Below are 16,247 nucleotides of genomic sequence, written 5' to 3' on the forward strand. Positions count from 1 at the left end.
GCCACCATCACCCTGATACCAAAACCAGACAAAGATGTCACAACGAAAGAAAACTACAGGCCAATATCACTGATGAACATAGATGCGAAAATCCTCAACAAAGTATTAGCAAACAGTATCCAACAGCACATTAAAAGGATCATACACCATGATCAAGTGGGGGTTATCCCAGGAATGCAAGGATTCTTCAATATACGCAAAGCAATCAATGTGATAAACCATATTAACAAACTAAAGGAGAAAAACCATATGATCATCTCAATAGATGCAGAGAAAGCTTTTGACAAAATTCAACACCCATTTATGATAAAAATCCTCCAGAAAGTAGGCACAGAGGGAACCTTCCTCAACATAATAAAGCCCATATATGACAAACCCACAGCCAACATCGTCCTCACTGGTGAAAAACTGAAACCATTTCCACTAAGATCAGGAGGAAGACAAGGTTGCCCACTCTCACCACTCTTATTCAACACAGTTTTGGAAGTTTTAGCCACAGCAATCAGAGAAGTAAAAGAAATAAAAGGAATCCAAATTGGAAAAGAAGTAAAGCTGTCACTGTTTGCAGATGACATGATACTATACACAGAGAATCCTAAAGATGCTACCAGAAAACTACTAGAGCTAATCAATGAATTTGGTAAAGTAGCAGGATACAAAATTAATGCACAGAAATCTCTGGCATTCCTATACACTAATGATGAACAATCTGAAAGTGAAATTAAGAAAACACTCCCATTTACCATTGCAACAAAAGAATATCTAGGAATAAACCTACCTAAGGAGACAAAAGACCTCTATGCAGAAAATTGTAAGACACTGATGAAAGAAATTAAAGATGATACAAATAGATGGAGAGATATACCATGTTCTTGGACTGGAAGAATCAACATTGTGAAAATGACTCTCCTACCCAAAGCAATCTACAGATTCAATGCAATCCCTATCAAACTACCACTGGTATTTTTCACAGAACTAGAACAGAAAATTTCACAATTTTTGTGGAAACACAAAAGACCCCGAATAGCCAAAGCAATCTTGAGAACGAAAAACGGAGCTGGAGGAATCAGGCTCCCTGACTTCAGACTATACTACAAAGCTACAGTAATCAAGACAGTATGGAACTGGCACAAAAACAGAAATATAGATCAATGGTACAGGATAGAAAGTTCAGAGATAAACCCATGCACATATGGTCACCTTATCTTTGATAAAGGAGGCAAGAATATACAGTGGAGAAAAGACAGCCTTTTCAATAAGTGGTGCTGGGACAACTGGACAGCTACATGTAAAAGTATGAAATTAGATCACTCCCTAACACCATGCACAAAGATAAAGTCAAAATGGATTAAAGACCTAAATGTAAGGCCAGAAACTATCAAACTCTTAGAGGAAAGCATAGGCAGAACACTCTATGACATCAATCACAGCCAGATCCTTTTTGACCCACCTCCTAGAGAAATGGAAATGAAAACAAAAATAAACAAATGCAACCTAATGAAACTTAAAAGCTTTTGCACAGCAAAGGAAACCATGAACAAGACAAACCTCAGAATGGAAGAAAATATTTGCAAATGAAGCAACTGACAAAGGATTCATCTGCAAAATTTACAAGCAGCTCATGCAGCTCACTATGAAAAAAACAATCAACCCAATCCAAAAATGGGCAGAAGACCTAAATAGACATTTCTCCAAAGAAGATATACAGACTGCCAACAAACACATGGAAGAATGCTCAACATCATTAATCATTAGAGAAATGCGAATGAAAACTACAATGAGATATCATCTCACACCGGTCAGAATGGCCATCATCAAAAAATCTACAAACAATAAATGCTGGAGAGGGTGTGGAGAAAAGGGAACCTTCTTGCACTGTTGGTGAGAATGTCACTTGATACAGCCACTATGGAGAACAGTATGGAGGTTCCTTTAAAAACTAAAAATAGAACTACCATACGACCCAGAAATCCCACTACTGGGCATATACCCTGAGAAAACCATAATTCAAAGAGTCATGTACCAAAATGTTCATTGCAGCTCTATTTACAATAGCCAGGACATGGAAGCAACCTAAGTATCCATCAACAGATGAATGGATGAAGAAGATGTGGCACATATATACAATGGAATATTACTTGGACATAAAACGAAACGAAATTGAGTTATTTGTAGTGAGGTGGATGGACCTAAAGTCTGTCATACAGAGTGAAATAAGTCAGAAAGAGAAAAACAAACACCGTATGCTAACACATATATATGGAATCTAAGAAAAGAAAAAAAAAGTCATGAAGAACCTAGGGCTAAGATGGGAATAAATACACAGACCTACTAGAGAATGGACTTGAGGATATGGGGAGGGGGAAGGGTAAGCTGTGACAAAGTGAGAGAGTGGCATGGACATATATACACTACCAAAGGTAAAATAGATAGCTAGTGGGAAGCAGCCGCATAGCACAGGGAGATCAGCTGGGTGCTTTGTGACCACCTAGAGGGGTGCGATAGGGAGAGTGGGAGGGAAGGAGAGGCAAGAGGGAAGAGATATGGGAACATATGTATATGTATAACTGATTCACTTTGTTCTAAAGCAGAAACTAACACATCATTGTAAAGCAATTATACTCCAATAAAGGTGTTTAAGAAAGAAAATGTGATATACACACACACACACACACACACACACACTGGAATGTTATTCAGCCATAAAAGAAGGAAATTCTGCCATATGCAACAACGTGGATATAACTTGAGGGCATTACGCTTAGGGAAATAAGTCAGACAGAGAAAAACACTTATGATCCCACTTAAATGTGGAATCTATAAAAACCGAACTCATAGAAACAGAGAGCAGATTGTCAGCGGCAGGAGGTGGAGGGGGAGAAAATGGTAAAGGTGGCCAAAGGGTACAAATTTCCACTTATAAGAGGAATCAGTTTCTGGGGATGTAATGTAAGGTAATGTTCTGTACGTGAATATAGTTAACAATACTGTATTTTATATTTGAATGTTGTCTAAGAGAGATTTTAAAAGTTCTCTCCTCACAAACACACACAGAATTCTAACTATGTGAAGTAACTGCTGTATTAACTAACCTTATTGTTGTAATCAGTTTGTAACATATGCATGTATAAAATCATTACATCGTAACCTTAAACTTACACAACGTTATATGTCAATTATATCTCAATAAAGTTAGAAGAAAAAAAAAGTGACTCTAGTAGTAATAAATTTTTGGTTTTCATGAAATGTAAGTTAAAAAAACCCAAGGTATTTTTGCTATGTGAGCCATCACTATCTGAACTCGGAAATCAAAATGACTTGATTTTGTGATAACACTGGGAAAAAGATAACCCTTGCTAGCTACACTTGCTATCCAAAGTCGGAAGTCAAACAGATTTAGATAGTAACAAATACATATCTTCCTAAATAATAATATCTACAAATAAAGAGAGTAAACATCAGACCTTTGACTATTTCATCTACCTCTCTAGAAGTGTGTATGTGTAAGAGAGCGAGAAATTCTCTTTGGAAAAATTGATTATTATTTTGTATGAGTATCACTTTATATTTAGACACATAAAGTGGTAGATATTTATGATAAAATATAATGCAGAATGAGTGTTTTAATAGCACAGGAAGAGCAGTTTACACAAAATTTTTTATACTGCATGGTCTCTATTGTGTAAGAAAACAGTGCCTATTAAAAAGACTGGAAAGAAATACACCTAAATGTAACCAGGATTGAGTAATAATTTTTCTACACCTATAATCTTCTCTACATGCAAATTTTTCATACTGTTATCTTATTTCATCTGCAGTCAGGAAAATATAAAATACTGATTTTAATACAACATGATAAGTACTGTAATAGAGATATTAAAAGTTTGATATTGGTACCAGAGTACCAATTCTTTTGAGAAGTTCAAGTTAAGTTCTGGAAGGGAAGATGCTTCAAATATAGCCTAATATAATACAGCAACAGTTGATCAGAAAGAGGATATATTGTACTTGCAAATGCCAGAAAGTGAGAACATGCATGTGCCACTAGGGGAATTTAAACAGTTCCATAAGACTAGAATATGGGCTGCAATAATGGTAGGAGGAGTGGGAGGGATAAGTCTACATACACATGTTGGGGCCAAATGCTATACAAAGTAGTTTCTAGAATGAAGAAAATCTAAACCTAGCCATCCTAGGCTAAGATGTTTCAATGCTTAATTTCAATACTAAGTAAGTCCTGACCTATAACAATCATATTTCCTTCAAATACTTAAAACTACTTTTTCTCCTTTAAAATTAAAACAGAGACTGAAATTTCTTGACTATGGCAGGGGAGAGGCTGGTGGCAAATCCACTCCTCAGTAAACAACTATAACAAAGAACACAATCATCAAACACAACCATTTCAGGGCTCAAACCTAGGCAAACACGTTGCAAAGTGTTCATTCATGAAAACCAGCTAAATCTTAGCTAACAACAGTGGGGATCTGTGGTGTCTTTGCCTGAAGCCACTCTCATCATCCCCGCCCTTTGCTCAGTTGGTATGGAAGTTCTTTGAGGACAGGGCTGGCTGTGAGAAACAGCAAATTCCCTGCTGGAAGGGGTTAACAGGATTTGGAGCAGAGGGTGAAAAACCCACAGAACAATGTCAGTAAAAGTAACAAAATGGTAAGAAACAAACAGGGCAAGTCAGCAGCTATGCCAGCTTCAGGCTGCAGTTTTGGTTGGCCAGAGCTGTAGACTGGAAGACTGGTCAGAAATTTAGAAATTCCAGAAATATCCTGGAAATGAAAGAGGCACAGAAGGGCTAAATAAGCTTTCCACATAGCCTTGGTTGATTGGGAGGCTAAATGAACATGCACGGGAGACCCACGAGGGCCTGATGGAAAGCAAAAAGTGAGGCAGACTTGGAAACTGCCTGAATTTTAAATGTACTCCCAAATCAACACACATCCACTGGCAGAGGGTGGGAGCCTTACAGGCTGGAGAGGTGTTTGAGCACAACCTCTGACCTATCATTGACCCCTAATCTGTGCAGACACAAGTACAAACTGTAGGAAACCAGCCTAAAAAAATAAAAATAATAGTAATGTACAAACTACCAGGGAAACAGACTCCACAGATTAAGTGCAGGGAGATTACTAAAAACCACCACCACCATCGCCACCCTCCTTGGGGAAAAATCCAAAACAAGAGTTTCTATAACTTCAAAAATATACTGGACAGTTTTCAACAAAAAATTATGAGACATGCAGAGAAAAACAGGAAAGTGTAGTCCATATTCAAGAAAAAGAGCAGTAAATAGATTCTGAGTGAGCCCAAATGTTGTATTTAGCAAAGACCTCAAATCAGCTATTATAAAAATGTTCAAAGAATTCAAAGAAACCACGTTCAGAAGAGTAAAAGGAAAATATGACAATGACTTAACAAACAAAGTAATCTCAACAATGAAACAGAGACTATAAAAAAGAACGATATAGAAATTCTAGGGTTCACGTTTTCCATATGTACCTGTTTTTGATAGCACTGTTAACTATATAATTTCTTATGCTGGTCAATATTTTAAAAATATTCAAGAATGTTCGTAACACCTGAGTTATAAGATGTTTAGTAACTCATTATGCTTTGTAAGCTTTGTAGTAACCTTTGAATAAAGGTAAAGATCTTTTCCTACAGAGCTAATCAAAGGTATATATTAATTTTTGAATGAAACTGCTTATATCTAACTAGATAATATTTCAACATGGTATAAAATCAAAGTAACCAAAGGTAATGTTATGTTGATATCTACAGGTTTGGAAATGTTTTAAGAGGTTAATTTAATTTTATTTCCATGGTTAGCCTGCAGTGTCTATTAGGAATGTTTCTAGAATTATTCGAGCTTAACATTTTCAAGAGAGTAATACAATATTACTTGATTCCACAAATTTATTCTGGTACTAAGGTATATAAATAATTTTAATACTACTAAAATTAATTGGATTATAATACATACACAATGAAATATTATTTAGCCATAAAAAATGGGAAATCCTGCCATTTGCAACAACATGGATGGACCTTGAGGTCACTGCACTAAGTAAGTCAGACACAAAAAGACAAATACTGTATGATCTTACTTCTATGTAGAGTCAAAAAAAAAAAGTCAAACTCATAGAAACAAAATCAGATTTGTGACTGTCAGATCACAAACTTAGGGATTGGGTGAAAGGTACTTCCAATTATAAGATAAATAAGTTCTGGAGATGTAATATCCAGCATGGTAACTATAGTTAACAATACTGTATTGTATATTTGAAAATTGCTAAAAGTTCTCATAAGGAAAAAAAATGGTAGTTAGGTGAGGTGAGGGATGGTTAACTAAACTTACTGTGGTAATCATTTCACAATATATACATATATTAAATCACTTTGTTGTATGTGTTAAACAGTGTTACATGTCAATTATATCTCAGTAAAACTGGGAAAATACTCATGTACTTATTAAATAAAATTTATGCCTATATGCATATATATAAATATTACCAGCAGGCAGATTTTTATATTGAAAATAAAGTAATGGGAATTGGTTCTATTAATAATCTTCCATTAATTCCTTATTTGTGATTTGTCAGTGGATAGACACTTTATATTTAATTTAATTGGATTTCACTGTTTTGATTCTTTCTCATTTTTAGTGAGAACAATCGATGTTATGGAACTACTAGTTTCCCAGATATCCCTTAAAATTTTATGCTACTTTCCTACCTAATAATATAACAAATTTACATTTCTCAGACTAACATACAACCAGAGAAGCAAGCAAAATGCCCACTACTTGGTGTAAACCATTACACTATTTTACATTATTAACACAGCTATCCAGGATAATGTTAATAATCTAAGTAGAAAAGTATACTTACTCAGTTATAAATTCAGGGTTTGTAAAGCTGAGGTTGGTTAAATGACCTTCAAGTTTAGAAGATTCATGCGTATTTAAGGCTGGAGTGGTCTTAGTGGCGAGTACAGCTCTTTTTTCATCTTTTTCAAGTGCTTTTCTCTTCCCACCATTTTGAAAATATTCTCTGCATACACTACAAGGCAAAATACAGTTATATTTTAAAACAATAGGTATGAATATAAAATAAAATGGGAAAATATTAACCTTTATTAATCAAAATGGGAAATTTTCAAATTATAGTGTCCTATTTTTAAAATGTCACATTGAGGTAAGTTTGAGCACCTGTAGCATTTTCAAATTTTTAAAATTACCATACAACAAAGCATGATCATAGATTATGTTTAGAAGTGTTTTTTCAGAAGTACAATGTGCCTGTATGTTTTGCTGAACTTTATTCTTAGCTAAAACATAAGTTCCTCCAGAAAAGCTTAAATAACTCTGTTATTCAGTGACAGAATTCAAAAAGTAGTCACAGTTAACTCTGAGCCAGCTCTGCTGGTAGTAGACAGTTGTTTTTCAGATCCCTCCTGGTTTATAAAAACAAAGTCACACATATATACACTAATATGTATAAAACAGATAACTAATGAGAACCTGCTGTATAGCACAGGGAACTCTACTTAGTGCTCTGTGTTGACCTAAATGGGAAGGAAATCCAAAAAAGCAAGATATATGTATACATATGGCTGATTCACTTCACTGTACAGTAGAAACTACCACAACATTGTAAAACAACTATACCAATAAAATATATATATATATGTATAGTTATCACACAAAAGAGAAGCTCCATTAAACTATATCCAATTGCTGTTAAAAAAAAAAGTCACAAAATCAGGTTGCCAAAATATTAAGAATCATGCTATTTGCTCTGAAAGAAGAACATAAAAATCTGGTTAAGGTAAAAATGGTATCATATTATAAAGGTATACATTCAGAGAGAACAAAGGTTTTAACATAATAGTGATTTTTATAACACTTGGAAATTATTCCTGTCCATCAAGAGACCACTACTGCTTGTCCCAATTCTTATAATATAAATGGATATTAAAATGCAGATTTTTCAAGATGTATTATTTCAAACTCATTTAGTTTAGCCCATATCAGGTTGTTATCCGTAATCAGAAACTGATGACTGGCATTAAGATTAAACAATTTTCTTCATACCTAATACAATTTTAGGGTGAAAATAGTAGGGTACCATGCCTGGGTATGTAACAGGACAATAAACATGAACCACAGAATCAACTCAAAACACTTACTAGCTATTAAAGACAAAAAACTTAAAGGAAGCAAGACTGGTATGATCTGCCTCTGGCCCTTGAGCTTACAATATGACAGGAGATACATACTTAGACAATTAACTGATATACTTATCAAAGCTTAAAGTGAATGTAAATGAAACTAAACAAATTTTCTTTATTTTTAGATTCTTAAACCACATTATTATTCCATATAGCTCATACTCTGAACAAGCTAGACTATTTTTCTCCATAAACACTCCTTGGTGCAGTTTCAAAAACACATGGCTAGAGAAGAAGTGAAAAATTAATTTAAAACTGATTTCAGCAAGTAGAACTATGGTGTCTAACGAAACAATGCTTATTTCTCCTCACACTTAAAGGATGCTATTAGTTCAATTTCAGTTTGTCTAAGTATCTAATAAAGACTTCTTTAACTTATCCTATGGAGATTTAATTTTAACTCAAATTATATACAGGAGTTGAAACTCATTTATCATTAATCAAACATTTATTAAGTACCTATCATGTGCCAGGCACATAGGTGATGGAAAAACAAATTGAAGAAGGCATTGCTGCCCTCAAGGAGCTCAGACTAGTGAAGGAGACAAATAATTATATATTGGGTTGGCCAAAAAGTTTGTGTGGGTTTCCAAAAGAAATTTTGGGGCCAACCCAATAGTAAAGAAAATACAATTGATAAATACCTAACGCCCAATCTAAAATCAGTAGTATAAGCTGATTTTAGGAAGATAAGTAGGAATAAATCAGGCTAGGAAGAATGTTAGTTAAGGAGGAAAGTGCTTTCCTGGCAGAGAGAACAGCATGAGCAAAGGCATGGAACGGAAAAGCATCATGGATCCCGCAGAGATAGACATCAGTTCAAGGCATGTGAAATTTAAACTGCCAGGCAGAAAATGGATGGATGGACTCATAAGTGAAAAGGCCCTAAGGCCAACACACATATAGAGAGGAATGACAGCCACATGACACTGGAGAGGTAAACAAACTTCAGATCATGCAAGACTGACAGGCCTATTTAGGAATGTGGTCTTTTTTAGAAATCTAATCTAATGACAGAAATGGTTTAGTGGTTTCTTCGAGTGGGGGGTGGGCTGACTACAGAGGTGTACACTAGAGCTTTTTAGAGTCGTGGAAAAGTTCTGTATCTAGACAGTGGTGATGGTTACACAAGTGTAAACAACTGTCATTACTCACTGAACTGTACACTAGAATGGGTATATTTTATTGAATATTAATTAAACCTCAGTAAGGTTGATTGAAAAATATAGCCTGAATCACCTTGGAATTAATACTAAAAATAATACCTTTATCATATAATATTTCACTAAGGCATGAAACACAAGGGTAAAGAGATTACTTACCTTTCTATTAGGTAGAACCACAAAGAGCTGCTGATATTCAGTAGTTCCTGACCCACAAAAATTGCAATTTTATGTGGTTCAATCTCAATGTTACCTAGACACTTGACTGCAAAATACTTAAAGGGCTAGAATTCCAGATACTCATAGGATAATAACCACCATCTAAACCCCAATCTCCCTACAAAACTTCCAAAAAATATACAAAACATTAGGAAGAGCAAATAAAAGCACACACAGTTCACACCTATGGCATAACTAGGAAACAGGAATAGCACCTTATTTTACATGTAATTGGGGAAATAAAAATCTGAGGCCAACTGAGTTGGCTTTGGAGTTACCCGAAGTACAGAGTCAGATGAGGACTGTGTAAGAGAGGAAGGTATGATGGGGTCTTAGAGGTGGCACAGAAAAATCGATAATACTAGCTAAGGTTCACCACAGAGAGAGTCCAACTCTGAATGGAGAGATCTTAAGACTTATGGGACATAGTGAAACAAGGCATTAGGCACAGGAAGACCAAAAGGAAAAAGTCTGGAATGTATATGGGAAGGGCTGTCACCAAAGGTGAGAGCTCTGTGAAGATATTATTTCTGAGGGAGAAAGGAAGCACCTTGAAAAAAGGGGGTATCTCTGGAGGTGTGTTGATAAAGGGAAAGAATCAATTAAGAATAAAGAGCATACTGACATAAGTTAAACCTATTAAAAATTCATAAATCAGCCAAAAGAGGACAATACTTATTAAAGGAACTCCACTTTCATATCTGTAGCAATCAAGCAAGGATCTTTGGAATTAAGAAACAAAGCAAGCACCCAAACCTCTACCTATACCTCTATACACAGTCTAACATAAAAGACAAAACACATAAAAGAGATGTCCAATGAATCCAGCAATCGTACAAGTTTCTATTAGAAGGGAAGAGAAAGATATCAAAACTTTTCAGTGGATGAAAATTCTCAAAAACACAGAAAATAACAGTTATAAAAGAGAAGAAAACTGTAACAACACTTCAATATTAATTATACATAATTAAGCAATGCAGATATGAAAAACATTTCAAATTTGAAATTAAATAGAAAACTGAGGATAAAGAAGAACTACATAAATAGATATTCCATGAATATGAATAGGAAGACTCAATACTGTCACTATGTTAGCTCTTCCCAAATTGACTTATACATTCAACACAATCCCAATCAAAAGCAGAGCAAAATATCTTATAGATAAAACAAATGGATTCTAAAGTGTACATGGATAAGCAAAGGACCCAGAATAGCCAACACAATATTGAGGGTGATGAACAAAGTTGGAGGACTGACACCATCTGATTTCAAGACTTAATATAAAGCTGTAACTATACCATTACTATTAGTAATCAAGGACAGTATGTTGTAGGCAGAACAATAGACAAGTAGATCAATGGAACAGAAGAGAGAGCCCAGATATAGATCCATGTAAATACATTCAACTGATCTTTGACAAAGGAGCAGTGGAGTAATACAGTGGAGTAAAGACAGTCTTTTCAACAAATAGTGCTGGAACAACTGGATATCGACATGCCAAAAAAATAAACCCTGACACAGATATTACACTCTTCACAAAAATTAACTCCAAATGGATCACAGACCTAAATGTAAAACACAAAACTCTAAAACTCTTAAGAGAGTTTTTTAGGAGAAAAACTCTCCTAATTATATAGGAGATTTTTAGGAGAAAATCTAGATGAACTTGGGTGTTATATCTAAAAAGTCATTGCCAAATCTAAGTCACAACCCTTAAAAAAAAAAACTGAGACACTAGATTTAATTAAAATAAAAAACTTCTGCAAAAGACAATGTCAATAGAATGAGAAAACAAGCCATAGACTAGGAGAAAATATTTTCAAAAGATCTATCTCATAAAAGACTGTTATCCAAAATATATGAAGGACCCTCGAAACTCAACGTTACGAAAACAAACAACTTGATTAAAAAATGGGCAAAAGACCTAACAGACACCTCACTAAAGAAGGTGCAGATATCAAATAAGCATAAGAAAAAGACTCTCCATATCACATGTCATTGGGGAAATGCAAATTAAAATAGCAATGAGATACTACTACACATTATTAGAATGACAGAAAACCAAAACACTAACACCAGCAAACGCTGGTGTGGAGCAACAAGAACTCTCATTCACTGCTAGTGGTAATGCAAAATGGTATAGTCACTTTGGAAGACAGTTAGGTAATTTCCCACAAAACTAAATATACTCTTCCCATATAATCTAGCAATCAAGTTTCATGGTATTTCCAAAAAGAGTTGAACACTTACTTCCACACAACAACCGGCAGATGGATGTTTACAACAGTTTTTTTTTTTTTTAAGATTTATTTATTTATTTACTTTATTTATTTTTGACTGCTTCGGGTCTTAGTTGCAGCACACAGGGTCTTCATTGAGGCATGTGGGATCTTTCGTTGTGCCACACAGGCTTCTCCCTAGTTGTGGCGTTTGGGTTCTCTCTCTAGTTGTGGAGCACGGGCTCCAGAGAGTACAGGCTCTGTTGTTTGTGGCATGCAGGCTCTCTAGTTGAGGCACTCGAGCTCAATAGTTGTGGTGCGCAGGTTTAGTTGCCCCACAGCATGTGGGATCTTAGTTCCCTGACCAGAGATCGAATCTGCGTCCCCTGCATTGTAAAGTGGATTCTTTATCACTGGACCACCAGGGAAGTCTCTACAGCAGTTTTGTTCGTAACTGCCAAAATGTGGAAGCAACCAAGATATCCTTCAGTAGCTGAAAGGATGAACAAGCTTTGATCCATCTACAAGATGGAATATTATTCACCACTAAAAAGAAATAAGCTATCAAGCCAAAAAAGACATGGTGGAACCTTAAATGCACATTATTAAGTGAAAGATGTCAATATGAAAAGGTTAAATACCTTAATTCCACCTACATACATTCTAGAAAAGGCAGAACTATGGAGACGGTAAAACAGTCAGTGGTTGCTGGGTATGGGGGGAAGCTGGGGGGAGAAGGAATTAACAGTTGGAGCACAGAGGATTTTTAGAGCAGTGAAACTGTTCTGTATGATACTATAATGGTGGATACTTGTCATTATATATTTTTTAAAACCCATAAAATATATAATACCAAAAGTGAACCCTAATGTAAACTATGGACTTTGGATTCTAATGATGTGTCAGTGTGGGTTCATCAACTGTAACAAAGGTAGCACTATAGATGGATGTTGATTGTGATGTGACTGCCTATGTGTGGGGTCAGGATGTATGGGAACTACCTGTATTTTCTGCTTAATTTTGCTGTGAACCTAAAACTGCTCTAAAACAATAATGACTATTTGAAAGAAAAAAAAAAAAAGAACACAGAATAGATCATGTACCTCTTGATGCAGTACCCTGAGAAGGATACAATATCACCTATGTGATATTCTTGCTAATAATATGCTTAACTTGAACCTAATCACAAAGAAACAACCATACAAATCTAAACGGAGAGACAGTCTGTAAAACTTTGACTTTACAAAATGTCCATGTCATAAAAGACCGAGAATTTTCCTAGATTAAAGAAGACCAAAGAGGGATAACAACTAAGTGCAATGATACACACTGAAGGATTCAGGAGCAAAAGTCTTGTGATCTCTGCAACTGACTTTCAAATGGTTCAATAGAGAGTGCAGGGAAAAGGCAAGGGGGGTGTGGCGGGGGGAGAAAAAGGGGAAACGATACAAAATGAGACTAAAATAGAGCAACATTTTGTTTTTCAAAACTGAAGGAAATAAAGTGTGAGTCAAGGATTTTATATCTAGCCAAGTTATGCACCTTGTAACAAAACTACAGAAATATAGCTTTTGGTAGGTAAGAACTCATAGAATGTCACAGTTGCAAGATTATTAAAGCATGAACTTCATCTATGAGATGACTGGGAAATGTTGAAGAAGAGGCTGGTAGAGAATAAAAAGCATTAAATGAATTAAGAAAGGATACTTTATCATGCTGAAGACCACAATTCCCAGTGAAGCCATGTACTATGTATCATAGCAGCCATCCTTACAAAGCAGAAACTCCATGAGATGCATGGAGAAACAGGCAAAACTAAAAACAGGGAACTTTAACACACCACTCTCAATCAAGTAAATGAACAATAAGTAAGGTTACAGAAGCCCTAAAGAGCATAATAAGGTTTATCTTATCACTGCATAACAAACTTCACTCTATTCTTTTTCAAGTGCACATGGAATATTCACAAAAATTACCATATACATGTATTAGGTCACAAATAAAACTACAGTAAGAGCCATAGGAAAAATAATAGACAAAATCATCCAATCTCAACGCAATAAGGCTAGAACTAATAACAAAATAAAACAAAAAATTCATTTCACCTGCAAATTTTTTTAAAAGTTAAATAACTCTGGAGTCAAAGTACTAATAAAAATCACAGAACTTCTAAAAAACAATAACAAAACCACCACAAGTCAGAATCTAAGAAATGCACTAAAACAGCGACCTGAGGAAAATTCAGACCTTTAATATTTATATCAATACAAATGAAAGAATCAAAATAAATAAAATAAATATCTAACTCAAAGGATTAGGGGAAAAAAGTAAAACAAAAAAAAGGGAGTAAGATATTAATGTTGGGAAAAAACAGAACCAACAAATAAATACATAAACTGGTTCTTTAATTTGTATAACTTTATACAAATAAAGCTGAAAACTTAGATGAAACATAATTTTTCTAGGTAAGTATATTAAATATAGGATATAGGAAAATTTATTAAACTTGACTCTTGATTACTGGTAGAATTAATAAACTGCAGTTAATTTTGCAATTAAATTGCAAAATTTAAACAAACCCAAAATTCATAGATGAAATAAGAGAAAGTTATCAAAGAGTTGCTTCACCAAAAAGCATCAGTATCCACTGAGGAATTCTACCAAGGCTTCAAAAATCAGATAACCCCTGTATTTATCAAGCTTTTAATTTTCTGTAACTTAGGATGTTCTGACATCTGGGAGGGCCTTACAGACCCAGGGAGAAACTGCCTCTCCAAGGCTAGCTAATTCCTAAAGATAATAAACAACTTACTTGGGAGCGCGCCTCTCAGAGTTGCAACTATGGGTTGCAACCCAACCATTTCCTTTATTTAACTCTCACACAAGTCCATGTTTCCCAAACCCTAAATTAACTCAGGTCCAGGTACCAGACAGTTAGGGACAGCTCGTATGTTCCAAAGCCCATCAAAATTATTCAAACTAGCCAGTCCTATACTGTTTACACTGCTTTGCCTTTCCCACGTAAACCCTATAAAGGATCAGGTCTATTTTTTCCCCTCACTCCTGCTTCTGCCTCCTGACCAAATGTGGTGCTTCCCTGTGTGACATGGCATACCCACTTCTCTCAGGGCATGTAAGTAATAAATTCTTTCAATGGCAATGACCTCTCCATGCCATCACTCAGTCACCTCTATAAATAAAACACACAAGTACAAATTAGGCAACGCCAAAACTGTTTAAACAGTTCCAGACCATATAAACAAAGGAAAATTTTCTAAAGTCATTTGTTATGGAGCAAATACAATGATAATCAGGTGTGAGAATGTCTACAAAAAATACAGAAATATAAAATACAAAATATAAAAATAAATATCAATGTAAAATATGAAATAAAATTTTAACAAACAGAATCAAATATGACCGAGTATGTATCTCAAGAATATGAGGATTATTCAATATAAAAAATCCTTCCATATAATTCACTATATTCACAAATCAAGGAGAAAACATTCATTTCCATAGATACTGAAAGGACATTCAACAATATCCAACAGCTATTCCTAATAAAATCAATCAATCAATCAGGGCTTGGTGAATGCTTCCTAACAGTTAAATTGTATCTATATATCAGCCAAAAAAGCCAGCAACTTATATAATGGGGACATACCACACACATCACTGAATGAGTAAAACATAGCTAATGCAACAGACAAGAGAAAAATAATTAGTTAAATGAATTGGACAGAAAGAAATAAAACTCTATGTATACACAGATATGATAATATACCTAGAGAATCCAAAAGAATCAATCACAAAGTAATACAAACAGTAAGAGAATTCAGTAAAAAAGGATGTAAAACATACAAAAATCAAAAGCCTCCACATGTATACAAACAATAGCCTGTTAGGATATACAACGGAAGGAAAGATTTCATTTATAATAGCAACAAATGATAAAGTACCTAGGAATCAACATAATAAGAAATGTGCATAATCCCTATACAGAAAACCTTAAAACACTACTGAAAATTCAAAAGTGGACTAGAACAAATGGAAGGATATATAACTTTTTCATGGATACAATGACTCAACATTATAAAAATTCCACTTTTTTCCAGTTATTAAAAAATTTAAGGTAATCCCAATAAAAATACAAACTTTAGAAAATTTAGTTATCAGCCATAAAAAGAAACGAAACTGAGCTATTTGTAATGAGGTGGATAGACCTAGAGTCTGTCATACAGAGTGAAGTAAGTCAGAAAGAGAAAGACAAATACCGTATGCTAACACATATATATGGAATTTAAGGAAAAAAAATGTCATGAAGAACCTAGGGGTAAGACAGGAATAAAGACACAGATCTACTGGAGAATGGACTTGAGGATATGGGGAGGGGGAAGGG

The 16,247-nt window shown here is 34.7% G+C and overlaps 1 protein-coding gene across 1 annotated transcript in view; it reads right to left on the reverse strand.

Moving 5' to 3' along the window:
- Positions 1-16,247, reverse strand: part of SAMTOR (S-adenosylmethionine sensor upstream of mTORC1) — an 89,612-nt gene that overhangs the window by 47,998 nt on the left and 25,367 nt on the right. Inside the window, exon 3 of the mRNA XM_019925185.3 lies at positions 6,903-7,073. Coding sequence (XP_019780744.1) covers positions 6,903-7,073 — 171 coding nt within the window. The remainder of the gene's footprint in view (positions 1-6,902; positions 7,074-16,247) is intronic.

This window comes from Tursiops truncatus, chromosome 9, assembly GCF_011762595.2.
Source record: "Tursiops truncatus isolate mTurTru1 chromosome 9, mTurTru1.mat.Y, whole genome shotgun sequence".
NCBI classification, from domain to species: domain Eukaryota; kingdom Metazoa; phylum Chordata; class Mammalia; order Artiodactyla; family Delphinidae; genus Tursiops; species Tursiops truncatus.